This window comes from Notamacropus eugenii, chromosome 3 (genome assembly GCF_028372415.1).
Source record: "Notamacropus eugenii isolate mMacEug1 chromosome 3, mMacEug1.pri_v2, whole genome shotgun sequence".
In the NCBI taxonomy this organism is placed as follows: Eukaryota; Metazoa; Chordata; class Mammalia; order Diprotodontia; family Macropodidae; genus Notamacropus; species Notamacropus eugenii.
Window position 1 is genome coordinate 347919364 of NC_092874.1, and position 19801 is coordinate 347939164.

A 19801-nucleotide genomic window follows, 5' to 3' on the forward strand; every position below is an offset into this window, starting at 1 on the left:
TAGCTTAATCCTGTCCCTCAAAGTCTTAAAAATTAAAAGTCTACAAAAAGGCCAGGAGAAAACCAACTATTAAACTGCTGGGAAAAGCAATTTGGTAGAAAATAGGCTTACATCAACTTTTGTATAATATTTTATAAGTCCCAAATGGATAAATCACATAAATAAAAGGTTATATAATAAAGAAATTAGAGGCTAAAAGAAGGACGTATCTTGCATAACTAAAGGAAGAATTCTTAACAAGGGATAGATTACACACCATATATCAAAACAAAAACCAATGGGCATATAAAATTAAACATAAAAGCTACAAAAACAAATTAGAGGAGCATGGAAAAAATTACCTGCTATATCTATGAACAGGGAAAGAGTTCGCAAGTGGGGGAAGTGGAGGGGAAGAGAGAGGAGCAGAGGAGGGCAGTATGAAGGGGGATGAAGGATGAGCAGAGAGTTTGCAGAAGGTAAAATGGACAATTCCAATTACCTAAAATTAAAAAGTTTTTGCCCAAATAAAACCAATGCAGCTAAAACTAGAAAAGATGAGAGAAATAGGGAGACAAAATGAAAAGAGCTTGGCACATTTTTGATTGGTTGTAGTAAGTTTCTCTGATAAAGGTCTCATTTATATCTAAGATATAAAGGGGAGTGAGTCAAATTTATAAGAGTAAGCATAACTCCTCAAATGATAAATGATCAGAGGATATGAATAGTTATCAGAAGAAGAAATTCAAGCTATCAAGTCATATAAAAATGCTCTAAATCAATAACAACTAGAGAAATGCAAATTAAAACAAATTTGAAGTACCAACTCTCATTCATCAGATTGGGTAGGCCAACAAAAAAGAAAAATGACAAATGTTCGAGGGACTGACAGAAAACAGGTACTTGAATCCATTGCTGATGGGGCTGTGAACTGTCCAGCCATTGTGGAAAGCAATTTGGAACTAATGCAAAAAGTTTAAATTTTAAAAAGTGTACACCCCCTTTGACCAGTAATGCCAAAAGGTAGGTGTATATCACAAAGAGATCAAAGAAAGAGAAAAGGGATACACACACAGACACACACAGACACACCATCTTTCCAGGATAGCAAACAACTGCAAACTGATGGATGCCCATCAACTGGGAACTAACTGCCTGAATAAATTATGGAATGTGAAAGAATTCTATTGTACTGTAAAGAAATAATGAAGATGGTTTCAGAAAAACCTCAGACAACATGTATGAATTAATGCCAAGCGAAGTGAGAAGAACCAGTTAGAACAATTTATACAATAACAACAATACTGTAAAGGACATACAAATTCGGACCAACACAATGACCAACCACAGTTCCAGGACTCATAATGAAAGATGAAACCTCCAGACAGACAGGACAGACTCAAAATGCAGTTTAAAGAATTATCTTTTTTGACATAGCTAATGCAGGAATTTATTTTGCACAACCATAAATATTTTGTAATGAGTTCTATTTATTTATTTATTTTGCTTTTTCATTGAGTGGGGGAAGGACAGAGAGAAATCAAACTGAACATTAAATTAAATTAAAAAGGACAGATGATCAAAGGATAACAAGAGACAACTTTTATTACATAAAACTGAAAACCTTTTGCAAAAATAAAATCAATGCTGCTAGGATTAGAAGAGACACAGTAAAACAAGGGAAAATCGCTGCAGCTATTATTTCTGATAAAATTATTGATGTTTAAGACTTATTGAAAGGACATAAACAGGCCCTTTTCAAAAAAAGTCATCATTAATCATATAAAAGAATGTTCTAAATCATTAACAAAAAAATGACAGTTAAGACAGCTCTGTGGTTTCATTTTCCTCATACTCCGACTGGAAAAATAATCCAAGCTAAAACTAAAAATGTAGGAAGACATACACTGTTGGTGGAACAGGGAATTGGCCCAGTTGTTCTGGAAAGGAATTTAAAATTATATGAAGAAATAATTAAAACTGTACTGCTACTCTATGTAGTATATGACTACTAGGCATATTGAGGCAGCTAGGTGGCTTAGTGGACAAAGCACTGGGCCTGGAATCAGGAAGATCTCAATTCAAATCCAGTCTTAGACACTTACTAGCTGTGTGACCCAGGGAAAATCACTTAACTCCTGTTTGCTTTAATCTACTGGAGAAGGAAATGGCAAACCACTTTGCCAAAAAAACACCACGGATAGTATGGTCCATAGGATCACAAAGAGTCACATGTGACTGCACAACAACACTAGGCATACACCCCCAAGGAGGTCAAGAATACAGGAAAAGGTCTCATAAATACAGAAATATTTCTAGTGGTGCTTTTTGGAGTAGTAAAGCACCAGAAGCAAAACTGTTGCCCAGTAGCTGTGGAATAAGTGAATACTTTCTGTGGTATACGAAGGAAATGAAATATTATTGAATGAATGCATCACAGCAAATGAGTACAGCTAGGTTCCAATTAGTGTGAATAAATCCTATGAAGTGGGATGATTTTTTTAAGGTAACTGATTCCAACCCAATGGAATACGCAGTGCAAGTCTGAACAGCAAGTCCACTTCATAGCATTCATTATTCAAAGCAACTAGTAATTATCAGACTTCTATGAAACTTGGGAAGACAAACAGATACAGAGCAAAGCTAACATAAAATAATTATCAGGAAGAAGAACAGTTTACACAACGAACAAAATTATAATGTAAAAGGAAATGTAAAAGATAACAAATAAGAAAAATAAAAGTGCAAAAAATATAAATGTAAAAAAATGAAAATTCTTATCAAGGGAGAATCCAATCATGACTTCAGAGGACTACAAGTAAAGTAGGCTTCCCACTGCTTGGCAGAAAGGTGATGAATTTGTAAGAGAAGAATGAATCAGATAGTTCTAGATATAACCAATGAATTGATTTATTTTGCTAACTACTGTTAAAAGGGTGGAGAGAAAAGTAACTAGAAAGTAACATGAAAGAGGACTGAATCTTTTATGATCTGCAAGCCTTATTTTTTTAATGGAAAACTGGTTCAGTTAACATCAAGGATATAACGCATGCCAAAATTAAGCACAGTAATATTTTAGTAGAAATCACGTTATATTATTAAACTGATTCAAATGAAAACAGCAACATAAATCATTTTGGAAGAGTATCTACCTCCTAATATCCATATTCAACTACAAATTTTGACCTTTAGAACTAGGATATAAACCCATCTTGTGAGCTTGTGCATCCAGCTGATAAACAAGTATCCTTTTAAGAATATCAAAATGAGTAGTTTATATAGTATATGCCTCTCATAGCTTTTTCCAATGATCTTTTTTGACTTAAAATTAAAAGTAATAAGTTACTAGAGTAAAAATTAGGAACACACTAACACCTGAGTTATTTTTTAAAGCGATAGTTGAGAAGTTACTTGGTCTTCAAAGTTCACAACTTGAGATATTGCAGAACCCAAAGTAAAACCTTTGCTATTGGGGGAAATAAGCACAGAATGAAGTAGAAGCTTCTGTGCACAAAAGAGAAGCCAAAACAAGTCCAGGAGCTGCTCTAGAACAGCCATAAACAGACGACTACACTGTTAACTTTCAAATTCCCCTATAATCTGATCCCATCCTGCCGACACCTCAAACGTTACTATCTTAAGATGGTTTGCCACTAATGTTTCCCTTACTCTTCTTCCCATAACTAAGCACTTATTTAGACATGTAAAAAATAATTATTTATAAAAATACTGAGGAGGAAGAGACATACATGTTTTGCACTAAACAGCAGAAAGGGTAAATAACTACTCTAGAAATACTTTTAGCAAATAATAATAATAATGACAATACCTTTGCTGGATTGAAGATTTGTATTTTCAGGGGAAAAAAGGGGAGGAAGAAAATTAGGAAGGGCCAGATTCTAGTGTATTTCAGGAATAATCCAGCTTTTGCTGTTTTAACATACTCTATTAATACATGTAGCCTAGTTCTAGCTAGCAATGGATAGTTTAATACATTTCTCAACTTTTTTTGCACCATGCCCATTTTTGTCCCCCAACACACAGCTAAACTAACCTTAGATGGATTGAATGGAATACCCAGGTATGAAGAACCTCGGAAACCACAGCGGTTTAAATTTGATCCTAGAAAATAAACATACATATTTACTTAAGTTAAAATGAAACCTTTATTTTTGGAAGGTAGTAAAACACAGTGCAATATGCAATCAAGCCAAAAAAAAAAAAAAGTATCAACTGAGACATGTAGGGATACTGGTATACCCTTTTTTGGCTGCATTTGTGATTTCACTGGTACAGGGAACTCCCAGTGAGGCAAATCCCTTTATTAATGCAGACCAGCACCTGCTACTTACAGACTTGGAAAGTTTCTTGGGTACTGAGATACTAAGTGACTCACCCAAGGGATACACAGTCAGTCATTACGTATCAGAAGTGAGGCTTAAACACAGGTCTTAATTCTTAGGCTGGTTCTTTAATTGGTGTAATGTGCTACCTCTCATATACATATTTACACAACTTTCAGAAAATATACATGCTTTTCATTTAGGCTTTTCCAGTGCGAGGCTAATATTAGTTATATAGTCTTCATAATAATTGGAGAGCCCTCAGAGGAAGGCAATCATAAATATGAAAGTCCTTGGGATGATGCTAAATGAAGATTGTTAAATGAAGTGGAAATATTGAAGCTTTGGGGTATCGATAATGACTGTCTTCAAGTATCTGAAGACTAGCATGGAGAAGAGGGACCTTTTGCTTGGCCCCAAAAGGCAGAATTAGGTTTTGGTAAAATCATTTCCTTGCAATAAGAGCTGTCTAAAAGGAGAATAAGATACTGGGTTCTCTCTCACTAAAAGTCTATAATGTAAAGTTGGATGACTGCTTGTCTGGTAGGTTGCTGAAAGGACTCTTGTTCAGGTATCAGTCAGCATTTGAAATCCTTTCCAACTCTGAAATTTTGTTAAGTTAGCAGTTAAAACATGCAAAGGCAAAATAAAATAGCCTACATATTCACTCACTAAAACTCTTTTTAAAAAATGTCATAAATAAAACCAGAAATGAAAATTTGATTATTGGCTACAGCAGAAAAAGAAAGAAGCAAAATATTAAGTAAGAAGACAAGAAAACTCAGATGTGTCTATTAAAAAAAATAAGACTATATGCAATTCGGCTTTATAACCACTCTGATTGGAATATAACCATCAACACTATAAAATCAAAGAATTCAGATTAAATCAAAATTAGTATTTTTTTCCGCCCCAAAAATTGAAAAGTTTTTTTCTGGCAAATAATGTTTTATTATCCCCTAAATTTCCTTTAAAAAGAAAGTAACATTTTCCTACACTCTTTTCTTTGCCTGTGAATTTAACAAAAAATGCCTGTTAGTATTGGTCAGGTCATTCATTAACTTGTCTGTTCTGTTTTTCCTCATTTTGTTTCATGACTCTTTCTGATACTGTTCCTTAGTGATTAACCTGATTGCTATTTTTGGTGTTAATTTTAAAGTCTCATCAATTTTTAGCTTAACTAAATTAAAAAAAATTTATCCTGATACCAACTAAATACATTTATTATCTATTACCTACATCAAAAAAAAAAAAAAAAAAAAAAGACAGCTAGAAGAGGAAGGACCCACAAAGAAAAAATGGAACTCTCTGCTCTTGAGTAATTTCCTCAGTTTTTAACATAGTTCAAATTTTACCTATAATTTTCCTAAGGAGAGATGAATTCAATTCATTTGAACTCAATAAATATTTATTAAAAACCTGATACTTGCAAAACCTGATATTAATGAAAAGGTAGCCCTCTTATCTTTCAAGGAGTCTTATGCATCCTCTTATAAATAGGGATTGTCCTAACAGAATTCCTGAGACATAGTAAGTACTATGGAAGTGTTACCGATCATCAACATCATTGAAACCATCATCATCCCCATTACTTGCTGACTTAACTGGAGGAAAGCTTATCAGGGGTAGCATGACTGAATCAATCTGGTTTTGAGCTGTACGTAAATAATAAGCACAATGAGTGTTTTCTTGAAATTTTTGTCAACTGTGTGATGTGATGGCAAAGATATAGTCAGTTATTAATAAAGTTGGAATACTGTTTAAGAAAGACACCCTCTTCCCTTCTAATCATCAACGATGCCCCAAAGGGTAATGGAAAAAGGTACAGAGCGTGTAAATAGGTGGCAACACATTACAAAGAGTTATAAAAGTAGATGTGGACTAAAGGATGTCATCAAAGAAAATATGTCTGGAAGGACGGACTGCATCATGTGATCAGAATGAAGTGTCAATTGGAAGCCCACGGATTTGGACTCCACTAGTATTCTTGCGACCTTGGTAAAGAGAAAGGAATGCCTCTAACATATGGAGTGGACTCCTTGTGATGAGCTCATGGAAGGCAACTGCATTAGATGGGAAAGCATAAATGCGATGTGATGTTTATGAAAGGAGAGTCTATTCCACAACGAGATTACAGATCTTAAGCAAAGTACTATGATAGGTAGGCCTGGTGGGATAAACATCAATCTTATGAAAAACTATTAGGTTTATTCCAATTTAAAATGCCAATTTAATCCTAACAATGTGGTAGATTTACTCTTCAGAAATTGAATACTGGTCAAATCTCTGGAAAAGGTAATAAAAGGACTTAATTTTTCTTTTTTCTTCATAACTGGTAAGGGCTACATACTAATCACTACAGCAAACTAAACATGTTCAAGAAAATTATCTGCAACTTCTTAACTGCTGAAGTACATGCAAATTACTTAATAGCACCATCTAGTGTTCCAGTCTAAGAGTATCAAAGTCAAAAAGCACCCAGTGAAGTAATTACATCTGAGAAGCTGGAAATATTCAATCAGGCTGGATTCCAATCTTGCTGCATGCCATTAGGAAAGTCACTTAACCTCTCAGTATCTCAAGCAGATAGCCTACTGCTTTTATTCACAGGGACTGAGTTCCCTGTGTCAATATCACAAGTCTGAATTAAAAAAACAAAAAACAAAAAAAAATACTAGTCAAAATAATTATTTTCAGCCCATGTCATTGTATAGCACTTGCTTGATTTGTAACTTTTTTTTAAAAAATGACTTTCATTATGCATAATCATACAGTCTTTTATAGTGTTTTGAGTATTGTTGTCTAGTACATGTCAATAATAAAACCCTAAAGCGCTTCCTGACTGAGGCAGGCTATGTCACCTACCTCTCAATACTTTTCCTAAGAATGCATTTTTATGTTAAAAAAAAAAAGCATAGTAATTAATGGACTGTTCCTTAACATGATAAATAGTATCTATCTAAAACCAAAAGCTAGCATTCTCTAATAAAAATATACTAGATGGCTTTTCAGATAAGTTCCGAATAAAATGAAGATAGCCACTGTCACCACTCTTATCTCATATAATTCTAGAAATCCTAGCTATTGCAAAAAGGAAGACAAACTGGGAAAAGAAGTGTAAGCAAAGAGGAAACAAATTCGTAGCTTTCTGCAGGTGACAAAATGGTTTAGTAAGAGAATCCTAGAGATTCTAGTAAAAATTAACAGAACCAATTAATAACTTCATTAAGTAGCAGGGCATACATAACATTTTCCCACAAAAACCATCTTCATCCTTTCTGGGTATTACCAACAAAAGTTAGGAAGAGAGATAAAAAATCCCATTTAGAATGTATAAAATATCTAGGAGTTTACTTACCAAGCTACAATAGGAATTATATGAAAACAACTTCAAAGCACTCTTTACAGAAATAAAGAATTATTTAAATAACTGGAGAGACATTAATTGCTCATGGTTGGGTTTTGACAGCATAATAAAAATTTTATTATCTATTATAACATCTGTACATCTCAATTTTCCTATCTGTTAACCAGAAGATCTCAAGATTCCTTCTAACTTTAAATCCTTTAACTACTAACCCTATAATGAAGGGAGATGTTATACCTGAGGAGTTACTAATAATTTTATTACTGAATATTTCTATCCATCTTTTAGTTAACTCTAAGCTAATTAATAATTTGTTATGGAGAGTATACATATATATACATACATATTCCTATGCACAAAAGAATCCAGAGTTCTCCTAAATATCTGCTCTACTACCTTTTCCTTCCCACCTGCATTTCCTAAGATCATTAACTGTCTACCCGGTCTCTATGGTACTTCATCCCTCAATTTGCTAAGAGCTCCAATACTGCTTTTATAACAGAACTGACTAAAAGAGGTGAAATTAGCAACACAGGATAAATGAAAGAACTGGGAGGTTAATGACAAGGGTTAGGTACAAAATAGTGGGAAAGGAGTCAAGAGTCCACCGAGCTCTGGACTAAGAAGCTGAACCCAACTGGCACAAAGGGACATCCGTTTCCAACTCTTGTCCAAAAGTTCTGAAAGTCAAGACCGCAGGATCAGACAACAAGATCTGGATGGTTGGCCATCATTAAAGGCTCAGCTAGATAGCTAATAAATTGGTTAAACTGTTATTTTTAAAAGATTTATAATTCACAAGAAGTCTCACAGAGGGCAAGGGAGAGAGGGCTCTTCTCACTTCTATAACTACAAAATGTTAAATTAAAATTAAACTAAACCTAGGCACATCCAAGGAACCAAGGAATAAGCAGAAAGACAGAATACCACAATCCACAGTTCACACAGTTTGTTCCTTAAAGGATACAGAAAATGTGCTGCTTTGTTTACATACAATTGATTGTACTTTACTAGAATTCTTCTGATATTCAAACTGAGAACCCTTAAATGCTTTGCTTTTTAAGTGAACTACTCAGCAAATGCACAGCTTTAGGGGATATTACTTAGAGCAATGTGTGAAACTGGCCAACAGGTATAACTGGCTTAAACATAACAAAAATTTCCTAACAAACTGGAGGACTCCCAAAATGGAATGAAATGCCTTGAGAAACAGTGAATTTTCACTGACAATACTAAATTTTAGTCAGTCAGTCAGTCAATAAGCACTTAAGTGCCTCTTACATGCCAGGTACTGTGCTAAGCTGTGATAGAAAGAAAAGCAAAAAACAGTCCAAGCTTTCAAGGTCATAGTCTAATAGGAGAAAATACTATGCAAACAACACAAGATATTTAAAGAACAAATTGGAAGTAATTAATAGAGCCAAGCAGTAGCGTAAAGGAGACTTCGGAAAGGCTTCTCATAGAAGGTGAGATTGTGGTTAGGACTTAAAAGAAGATAGAGAAGCCTGTGATAAAAAAAATGCCCGCAGTAAAGAGATGGGGATGGCAAGGAAGTCTCTGTCAGAATAGGAGCAACAGGAATGAAGTTTTCTCTTCTTAGAAAGAAAAGGAAGGACCAGATTATGAAATGATGAAGTGTTTTGAATGCCACAGGAATTTATATTTGATCCTGAGAGTGAAGGGACCCATTAGAGTTTATTAAATGGGGGTGGTGTGACATGGTCAGACTTATAAGAAAATCAATTTGGCAGATGAGTGGAGGATGAACTGCAGGGAAGAGATTTAAAGAGGGAGACCAATCAGAAGTGTGCTGCAATAGGACAGGTGGGAGGTAATGAGGGCTTGCATGAGGGCAGCAGTGTCAGGAGAAAAGGGAACATATACAAGAAATAATTTATGAGGATAAAAATGACAGGACTTGGCAAATGACTGAATGGGGGGGATTAGAAAAAGAGTAAGAAGTTGAGGATGTAGGATGGTGGGCTCTCATCAGTAATAGGAACATTATAAAGAGAGGAAGATGAGGGTGAATAATGAGTTCGGTTTTGGACATGCTGTGTTCAAGATGTCTATTGGGTCATCCAGTTCAAGTCTAATAGGCAGTTGTAGCAATAAGTAGATATAGGAATCACCAGTAAAGAGATAAATCCATGGGACCTAATGAGATTGCTAAATGAAATAATACAGAGGAAGAGGGTCCTGAACATAACCCTGTAGGACATCCATCCAGCAAAAGAGACTGAAAAGAGCAGACAGGTAGGAGGAGAAGTAGGAGAGAAGAGAGTCTCAATAGCCTAGAGAAAAGTGAGTATGAAGGAGAAGAGAATGCAAAAGCTGCAGAGAACCCAAGAAGGATGAAGACTGGGAAAATATAATTAGATATGGCATTTAAGAAATCATTGTTTGTAACTCTAGAGAGCACTTTCTAGTGCATGATGAGACTGGAAGACAGCAGAGAAGAGGGAGAAAACTATGTGGAGGTCCCAATTATGTATATCTTTCTGAAGGAAGTATATGGAATGAGTAGGATGGACAGATTAAGTGAGGGATTTTTGAGGATGGGAGACACATGGGAAGGGAAAGAATAAGTATTTATAGAGCATTTATGATGTTCCAAGTACTATATTATAAGTACCTTTTAATATATAGATGTATACATAATAAATTATATATATTTATATATGTTTATATTACATATAATTTCACTTGATCCATAAAATTTTGAGATTTTATCTTGGGAGATAGATGCTATTATCACCAATTTACAGTTGAGGAAACTGAGGCAAACAGAACTAGTAAGTGTCTAAGGCTGGAATTGAACTCAAGACTTCCTTACCCTAGGATCACCTAGCTACTTTCACTGTGTCACCAGCTGCCTCCATAGGCATGTTTGTAGGCAATAAGGAAGCAACAAATAGAGAAAGACTTTAGATCTGTGAGAGACTGGGGATGACAAAGAGGACAATCCTCTGGAGAAGACAGGCTGAAATGGCATAGGGGTGAGCCTTGACAAAGAAATAGTTACATTATCATCTAAGAAAGAGGTGGAGGAGAGAGTGAAAGAAGGCATCTGAGTCATGTCATGTCAATCAATACACATTTATTAAGTGTTTGTGATGTATCAGATTAGGGATACATGTGAGATGAAGAAAAGGGAGCTCTCAGCAAGCAGCTTCAAAATTTTCAGCAAAATATGTGGCAAGGTTCTCAGCTAAGAGGTTTGGGAGACAGAGAGTCATTGGAAACTTGAGGAGGATGGAAAGGTTTGAAAAAGGCATTTCAGTGAGTGATTTTTTAAAAAAAATTCTTTTTTATTATGAACTTAATCATCCTACACAAACATTTCAACATAGAGAAAAAGGGGGGGGGGGGCTTGTTTAAAACCATAGACATCTGTTTTATTCAGCTGTCCTTTAAGTATCTAAGTGAATATATGAAGATTTTTACTACTTTCTTAATTATATACATGTGTTAATTTATATAATTTAACAAGACAGCAAAAGTATTATTCTATTTGTGCCCCTTTCTATATTTTTCTTCCGTGCACTAAAGCATACATATATATATGTGTGTGTATGTGTAGCTACACATACACACACATACATATATATCCACACACACACACACACAAAATATCAATTTTATCACTGTCCACTAAGCTAGCCCACACCCAAACTTCCTAAGTAGAAGTCCTTTAACAAATGTTAGTAGTACAGCAATATTTATAATACAACATATTGTTCATGTCAGAGAAAGCATATTTTATCAGGCATCTCTTAAGAGTCTATTACCACTTTCTCAAGAGGCAGGAGGTATGTTGCAACACTGATTTACTGAAATTTACTATCCACTTTAATCAGAGTTTCTGATGTCTTTCAGTAATTTTCCTCATTATATTGTTACTGTTATCACACAAACTGTTCTCCTGGATCTGCTCATTTTGGTGGATATCAGTTTGTACAAGTCTTTCTAGTTTTCTCTGAATGTCATACTGGTCACATTTTATGGTGCCATGCTAGTCCATTATAATCCCATACTACAATTTGTACAACCGACATGCGCCTATTTTGTTTCCAGGTTTCTGCTACTACATAAAGTGCTGCTATACATATTCTTGTACGTATGGGTCCTTACCCCTGCCCTTGACCTCCTTGGGACATGTGCTTAATATGTTACAAGATTAAAGGCTACATTTAGTTAAGTGCTTTTCGGTTGTGTTTCAAAATATTTTTCCAGAATGGCTAAACCAATTCATAGCTACAGCAAAGTATATTAGTGTGCCTATTCTACAACTCCAACAATGTTTTCCCATCAAGCAAAGCTAGGTTGGATGACTACTTATGGGGTATGTTGTAGAACCAATCCCTGTATGGATAAGTTAATTATATAACCTCTGAGGTTCCTTTCAACTGTGAGATTCTGTGATCACATGATCATACAAAAATATTTCAACTAGGTGTGTTGGGATGGTCAACAAAAACTTGAAAAACAGCTATTAAACTGGCCCACAGTCATAACAGGTTTAAATAGCTCACCTATAATTGTAAGTGAACACTCCTGTCCAAGAAACTACCTTAGGATTCCTATAAACATTTGCTATTTTAACACGCCATTCTACCCTGAAGTTTAAGGAAGTTTTGCCATAGCCAATGCAACCACAGAAACAAAACCTCCATTTACTCATAACACTCTTACCTTGCTATCCTCACTCCCAATTCCCAGTAAAAGAAATACATATATGTAAAGCTCCTGCTTGCTTGGCGATATTTCTGATGAAGTCCCATTTTACACGTGCAAATAAGTTTTACTAAGGCCATACGCCAAGGGACCATGCCAATAAGCAAAGATGTGACTAATAAAAAAGCTAAAATATCTCAAAGCATAGATTGAGAAGCCGTGACAACCTTCTTACTGACCAGGATGCTGCACAGTCCAAAGTGAAGACTGAAAACTGAACGTCACAGACAGGATCCCAAAAGCCAGTCCCTGGGAAAATGAAATGGCATCAACAGCCTCATCATATCTTACTAGGCCAGCTGTCTGCAAAGTGTGTACCCCTTGCAGGTATTCTACGAGGAGTACAGTGTTACCAAGCAGATCTCAAAGGTGGGAGGGACAGATCACCTCAATTTATCTTGGAAGAGCTAGGCATAGCGCTGGCCTGTGGTTCAAATGCCAATGAACTAAATTCTCATCACTCAAAACCTCAAGGGAAGAAGTAATAACATCTTTCATTCAAATAGGACTTTTACTCCCATCTTACATAAGAATAGCACTTTGTTTCCAGATTTAGTTAAAATCCCAGAGGAGTTTTTGTACCTCCTAATATGCTTAGGAGATAGCATACTTTGCATACAGAAAGAGGCTAATTAAAGAATATTTTATACATTTTATAAAACCACATTAAATGAAGAGTTTTTACCTTATAAAAGCAATAATCATGGTAATTAGTTAAGTAAGTAGAATATACATACAGTCACTTTCAGGTTAGTATATTTCAAGGAAAATTAGCAAAATGACAAAAAAAAACGACTATGAAATTTAAGAAGAGTTGCAAAACGACAGACTAGGTCCAAGAGCCAAAAGAACTCAATATTAAATAAATTATATAAAAAATAAAGATGCTAAAAACTCACTCACTGTCTTCTGTGGGAAGAACCTGCAGAGAGTAAATCCATTCTATGATATCATCTTTGTTCACCACATCTAATGAATCCAACATATCCAGCCCAGAGAGTGCAAAAAATGCAATTGTCAACCTAGAATGTGCAGGGAAAAGGGCAAAATTCCACCGTAACTATCAAACCATCGAACTCCTATGATCATAGACAAAGATGAACTCATTCTAATTTGCAATAACTTTAACTTCAATTCTGTTTAATCCAATAAAAATAGTTGCTTTTCCTGTGAATCATCTGATGAATAAAACATGGAGGGGGCATGAGGGAAAAATGGGGAGTGGGCACCTGAGAGTAAAACATGAGTTAAAAAATACAGTTGAAAAATAAGTCTAATAAAAGAGAAAAATTGTAATACTTAATAAGAAGTTATAAAGTATACAGAACAACTCAATTTCTGTCCAATCAGCCAAGAACACTCTTATATGGAAATATTTTACTTCTTAAAGTAAAAATTAGTAAGAATAAGTTACTTTTGGTGTTCATATAACATACCAATAAAGTATCTTCCTGTAAAATGTATTTATATAGTATAAATTACACATCATAGACTACAACTTATCATAAAATGATCTGGAGCTATGAACAGAAACACTTGAGGACTTTGAAAAAACTCAGATTCATCAGATATGAGCAGTCTCAGAACAGATTAAAAATATTTCCCCAAATTCAACAGTCAACCAGTATTACAAACAGTTGTCTTTTTTTGTACATGCCTTAACACAGCTAACTTCATCTCCCACCACAAATAAAATTAATATACAATATTATTTGCTATAAAACTAGAGCTTCATTTCAGAATTTTATGCATTTCTATGCATTTAACTTTAACAGAAAAATTTCTACTTGCTTATACACATTTTTCTGATACCATCTTTCAAGAGCCTAGTTTTCCTCATTTTAAAATTAAAGGTTTGGCTAGGGGATTTAAGGTTCCTTCATCTAAAATACAGAAAGCTAATACATATTTAGGTAAACATTATGTAACATTTTGGTTGACAATTTTAAAAAATAGATCATGCCACCATAGATTTAGAAATGGAAGGGATTTCAAAGATCATCTAGTCTAACCCCTTCATTACACAGGTAAGGAAACTGAAGCCCTGGGTTAAGTGACTTGCCCTGGACCACACAGGTAGTGTGTGTGTCAGGAGATGATTAAAAAAAAAAATAGGAAAGAAGGAAGCAAAAGTCAGAGTTAATACAGGTTAGGGCAGCATAATAATCATTCACTAAAACCAGTATTTTTTGCTCTACAGTCACTAACAAAGATCCTTACCCTTCAAAAAAAGAGAAATAGTTGAAAACAGGAAAGTATAAAAATTTATTTTTGTGGGAAACTATTCTCAAGTTTTAGGAATTACTTGCTCTGGTCAGTTTCAGGACTAGCACCTGTCTCTACTTTCACAAGAAGAAAAGGCTATATTCATTCCAGATTCTCAGTCAAGACTGTGATAGATGAGTCAAAATACAAGGAGAATAAGGTCTACAAGTTGAAAAGGTAAAATACATTTACTTTCTGTAGCAACATAATCCTTTGAAAAGAAGTACGTTAACAAACAGCTGTGTATGATAATATTACATCCACTCCAACTCCACTCTAATCCACAGTCTAAACTTCATCAAAGTATTACTTTATTCAAATGATTCTCTTTCCAGGCAATGATAAAATGCTGATTCATGATTAACAGCAAGAAAAAACAGCAACTAGCAAAAGTGATGATTATGGTTCAAAAACCAGCTCTTAAAAGATATATACTCAATTTAGTAAATTGGAGTGTTTTTACACCTTACTCCATACCTCTTATATTTCAATTAATAGTCGATCTCATCTAGCATATTAATATAAATGCTAAAAATATCTTCCTAAATGAACTGCAATTATAGTCTGAATAGCTGGTCATACGGTCATTATGTCCTAATAACTATTTATGATATCCAGGAAATTTTAGCCACAAGAGGAATAAAACAATGAAGGGTAGGAGCAATTAGATGCTCTACAAGGTTTATATTTTCTTCCCATTATCAGAATACAAAAACAACAAAATATAATAATAATACTACAGTAAAATAAAAAATGCAACTTACAGATCTCTCAACCATTAACAGAGGAGAAGAAACTCAGGTCAATACTATTATTTCAATAGTTATATTTTTACCACTTAAATTGTATTACATGATATTTTAATTAACCAACACATTTACGGTATTAGCAGAAAAGGAAATCAAAATGAATTCATATTAATATAAGAGATCTCACATTATTAGTGGAAGCAGGAAAAAAGTTAACAATAACCAATCTACATTTTGATAATTTCCTTTTTTAGTAACTTATTTGATTAATCCTCCCTAAGTACTTACTAAGGGGGCAGAATAATATCACTTGTCAAACTGAAAAAAAAAGGTATAGAGAACTAACTTGACAAAAATCACACACCATGAAAACAGGAAAATGAGAGATCATCCAAGTTTAGTCTGGGGCTCTCCCTAGCAAGAGTCTCTCAGAAAAGTCTTTTCATGTGTACGAACAAAAACACAGGGATCATCAAGACTGCTACACTAAGTAAGATCTCTTCTTGGACCAGTGGCATCTGAGAGTGCTTAGGATAGGGCTTGGCTGCTCTCTGGTCAACTTACAAAGGTTAACAATGTACCTTAAGCACCTCATAATTCCTTTAAAATTAATCATGGGCTTCTCAACTATCATGATCTATTTACTCCTCCACTAGACCTCAGATACACACTGAGGTGATCATACTCTTGACCTTGCTTCATCAATCAATAAATATTTATTAAGCACCTACTCTGTGCCAAGTACTGTGTGGAAGTCCTGCAGTTCCAAAAACAAGTAAAAGACAATCCCTTTCCTCAAGGAGTCTGTAATATAAGTAAGCCAAGAGTGTTGCGTTTCCTTAATCAAGAACACTGATCACAACCTTCTATCACACCATCTATTATCCCTTTCTTCTTACCCTAGACTTCCTCTCCACAGCAGCCTCCAGTGCTCCCACTAATCAGTTCTTTTCCATGCCATCACCACTGCTCGGGCTGCCCTCTCTCCACTCTTGTAGTGAATCTGTCCAAATTAATGTCCCTTTTCTGCTCTCAAATGTCCTATACTGCTCATGCTCTGGCAAACCCCAGTCCTGGATCACTCTCACAACTTGCTACACCTGCTCCTACTCGTGTTGATGAACGGAGGTGAAGTCCTGAAATCCGGCCGGCTGGACCCACTGGACATCCGCATGACCTAACTGCACCGGGGCGTTCACTGTAGCAAAGGCAGTCATTTCAATTCTCTCTCCAGTTTCGGTATCAAACTGTCCCTTCCCCCAAGTCTCCCACAGCACAGCAGTCTCTGCCTACTGTAAGCTGTAAACCTAACCCCATCTCACCAAGCCACAACATGACCACAAAGGCAACAAAGTAATCTTCCTAAAACCCAAGTCTGATCCCGTCACTGCTCAATAAAGTGCGGTGATTTCTCATCACCTCTAGGATTAAACACAAGCCACTGTATCTAGGTCTCTTTACAACATGATGGCATGAGGTGAGACTGTGGATACATCAGATGTGGAGTCATAAAGACCTAAACTCAAATTCTGTCCAAGACACTTCTTTGTCGTGCGACCCCAGGCAAGTCACTTACCCTCACTGAGCCACAGTTTTCTTATCTATAAAATGGGGTTCCTAACAGCATTTACTTCCCACGGTAGTGAGAACCAAATGAGGTAACCAATGGCATAAGGGCTTGGCCAAAGAGTGCTTTCCCCAAACAACTGGCACTTATTTTGTATATTTACATTTTGTACGTTTGCGTCTTTTTATCTACGAAGAAGGAAGTGTCCAGGAAGCAGGCACTTCAGGGTTTGTCTATTTTATCTGGTGCCCCTCTCCTCGGCTACACTGTTTCACTTGGTGCCCTCTCCTCGGCTACACTGTTTCACTTGGTGCCCTCTCTTCGGCTACACTGTTTCACTTGGTGCCCTCTCTTCGGCTACACTGTTTCACTTGGTGCCCTCTCTTCGGCTACACTGTTTCACTTGGTGCACGCGAGTGACTCTCAGATCTACGTTAGTGTTACCCTCTCTGGGGTCCTCCAGTTTCACATCTCCAGTTGTTTTTAGACATCTTAAACTGATTAGCTCCAAAACAAGTCATCATCTCCTCACCGATCTGCCTCGCCCCAAGCCCTCTTCCTAACTTCCGTTACTAACAAGTCACCCAGGCTCAAAATGGAGACGTCATCTTCCTCGGACACCGCGACCACCCCGAGAGCCGGCCCTCCCCCAGGAGCCCGCCGGGCGGCCTTGGGCACACCCGCCACGCGGCTCTGCCCGTGCCCACTCCGCCAGCCGCTCTCCTGGAGGTCCATGACCACCCGTGACTCCCTGCGCCTCCACGTCCGGGGTCCACGCGGCCCGCGGGGCAGGGACGCCGGCCGGCTCGGAGCCTCCTCATTGGCTGGCCGTCCCCGGCCTCCTCAAGCCCCACCTCCCGCACACGGCCCGCACGCGGTCCGCCCGCCGCGCGCGGCTCTCCGACAGCAGAGACTGTCTCTGCCTCTCGCGCCTCCACAACGCTGGGCCCGTAACTACGTACCGGGCGGCCTGAGCCCTCCGCACCTGACCCAGGCCTGAAGCCACGTCGGCCAAAAGTAACAGAACCGCGGGGTAAGCCGACCCGGAGCTCGCCCCAAGCGGGGAAAGGCTCCCTCGGGCCGGGATTACCTGCTCGTTTCCAGGGAGGAATAGCGCTCGGGCAGCACCTGGAGGCAGCGCTGAAAGAACCGGACGTGTCTGTCCCGCAGGAAATCCAGCCGCTCCGCATCGCTGTCCACCAAGGTCAGCCGCTCCCCCTCCGCCGCCATCTTGCTCCGATCGGGCACCGCCCCCCTCACCGGAAGCTTTTCCGCCTCGGAGGGACGCCCCGCCCCTGGCGCTGGCCTGTCGTCACTCGAGGAGCGCCCGGAAGGCGTTTCATTGGTTCCCTTTGGAGTGTGGGAAGTTTAACGCTCTCCGGGGCTTGGAGCGGAGACCGAGTGAGAGGTGCGGCGGTCCAGAGAGCCCGGCGTGCTCTGCGGTGTGTCCCCACCCCCCGACCGGCCTGCGTGGGCCAGCTCGCAGGTCTACAGTATTCGAAGCTGCTCGGAGAGGAAACACCGTCGCCCCCCATTGTAGCAGCTCAACTGGCTCTCCTTCCCTCCCAGCCCCCCATGTTCTAGAGTCGGTCACTGCCCCTGCAGTCCAGAGCACCGAGGGCGAGGGGACCGGTCCAAGGTCACCCAGCCTGTGCCCATGTTGCCGCTCCAAGGCGACTCCGCCGGTATGCAGAACAAAAGCACGCGCACCGGGGCTGGAGTCAGGAAGACCTCAGTGGCCGCCTCCTAAAGTCACTTAGCCTCTGTTTGCCAGCGTCCTGGGGTCCGGAGGGGTCCTTCTTACCCTTCCCCCACCCCCAGCACTCTCGAGGGCAGCAGACGAGAAACTCAGCAGCTCCCCCAAATGCCAGGAAACAGGACGCCCCACCTACTGTCCTCACACCACCAGACTGAGCTGATTCCTGCGTGGAGACATCCATCCCTGGACGCTGGGACCCCCTCCCTTCCAAGTGTCCTTGTCTTCCTTCCAGAAGCAGCTGTTTTATCGCCTCTGAGCTCACTCCGAAGCCCCTCGTATCAGAATATAAATTCCTCGAGAAAAAGTATCTGTTTTTCCTCCACACTCTTGACTTGGTGACCTTACCAGCTTTCATGATTTTAAGTATTATCTCTTTACAGATGACTTCCAAAATTCCAGTCCCACATCATCAATTATCATGCATTTCAAACTAGTTGTCCTGCAGCTACCTCAAAATCAACTTGTTTTTTAAACAAAATTATTTCTCCCCATAAAACCATCAACTGTCTCCCAAACTTCCAAATTGTCCAGGGGACCCCTATCCTTAGGCACTCAGGTTCCCATCTCCACAGCTAGATGTTGTCTCCCTTAAAGCTTCACTTCTCTGTTCTGCAGCTCTTTAAATTAATTCGCATATTACAAATATTCAAGCCCCTTCACCAGTCTGGTGGCCCTCTCTGTAGACTCTGACTAAATCTGTGGTGCCCAGAACACAACACAAGGCTCCAAAGGTTGACAAGGACAGAGTACTGTGAGACAATCACCTTCATCATCCTCAAAGTCTTGCCTCTCTTAACACAGGCCATGATTATAGTAACTTTTTTGGTTGCCACATCACACTATTCACTCATATTGCGCTTAAAATTTATATAAATCCCTAAATCTTTTCATAACAACTGTAACCAAACCTCTCCTATCTTGTACCTGCAAAGTTAATCGTGACCAAGTATGAGTCCTTACATTTATAACTTTTAAATTTCATCCTTTCTCAGTAATTATTTTTATTACAGTGCACAAACAGATGACAAACTTGGC

The 19801-nt window shown here is 38.0% G+C and overlaps 1 protein-coding gene across 1 annotated transcript in view; it reads right to left on the reverse strand.

Moving 5' to 3' along the window:
- Nucleotides 1-19778, reverse strand: part of PGGT1B (protein geranylgeranyltransferase type I subunit beta) — a 61962-nt gene extending 42184 nt beyond the window's left edge. Inside the window, 4 exon segments of the mRNA XM_072597205.1 lie at nucleotides 4034-4101; nucleotides 13330-13448; nucleotides 18098-18266; nucleotides 18269-19778. Coding sequence (XP_072453306.1) covers nucleotides 4034-4101; nucleotides 13330-13448; nucleotides 18098-18266; nucleotides 18269-18542 — 630 coding nt within the window. The 5' untranslated portion in view covers nucleotides 18543-19778.
- Nucleotides 19779-19801: the final 23 nt, after the last annotated feature.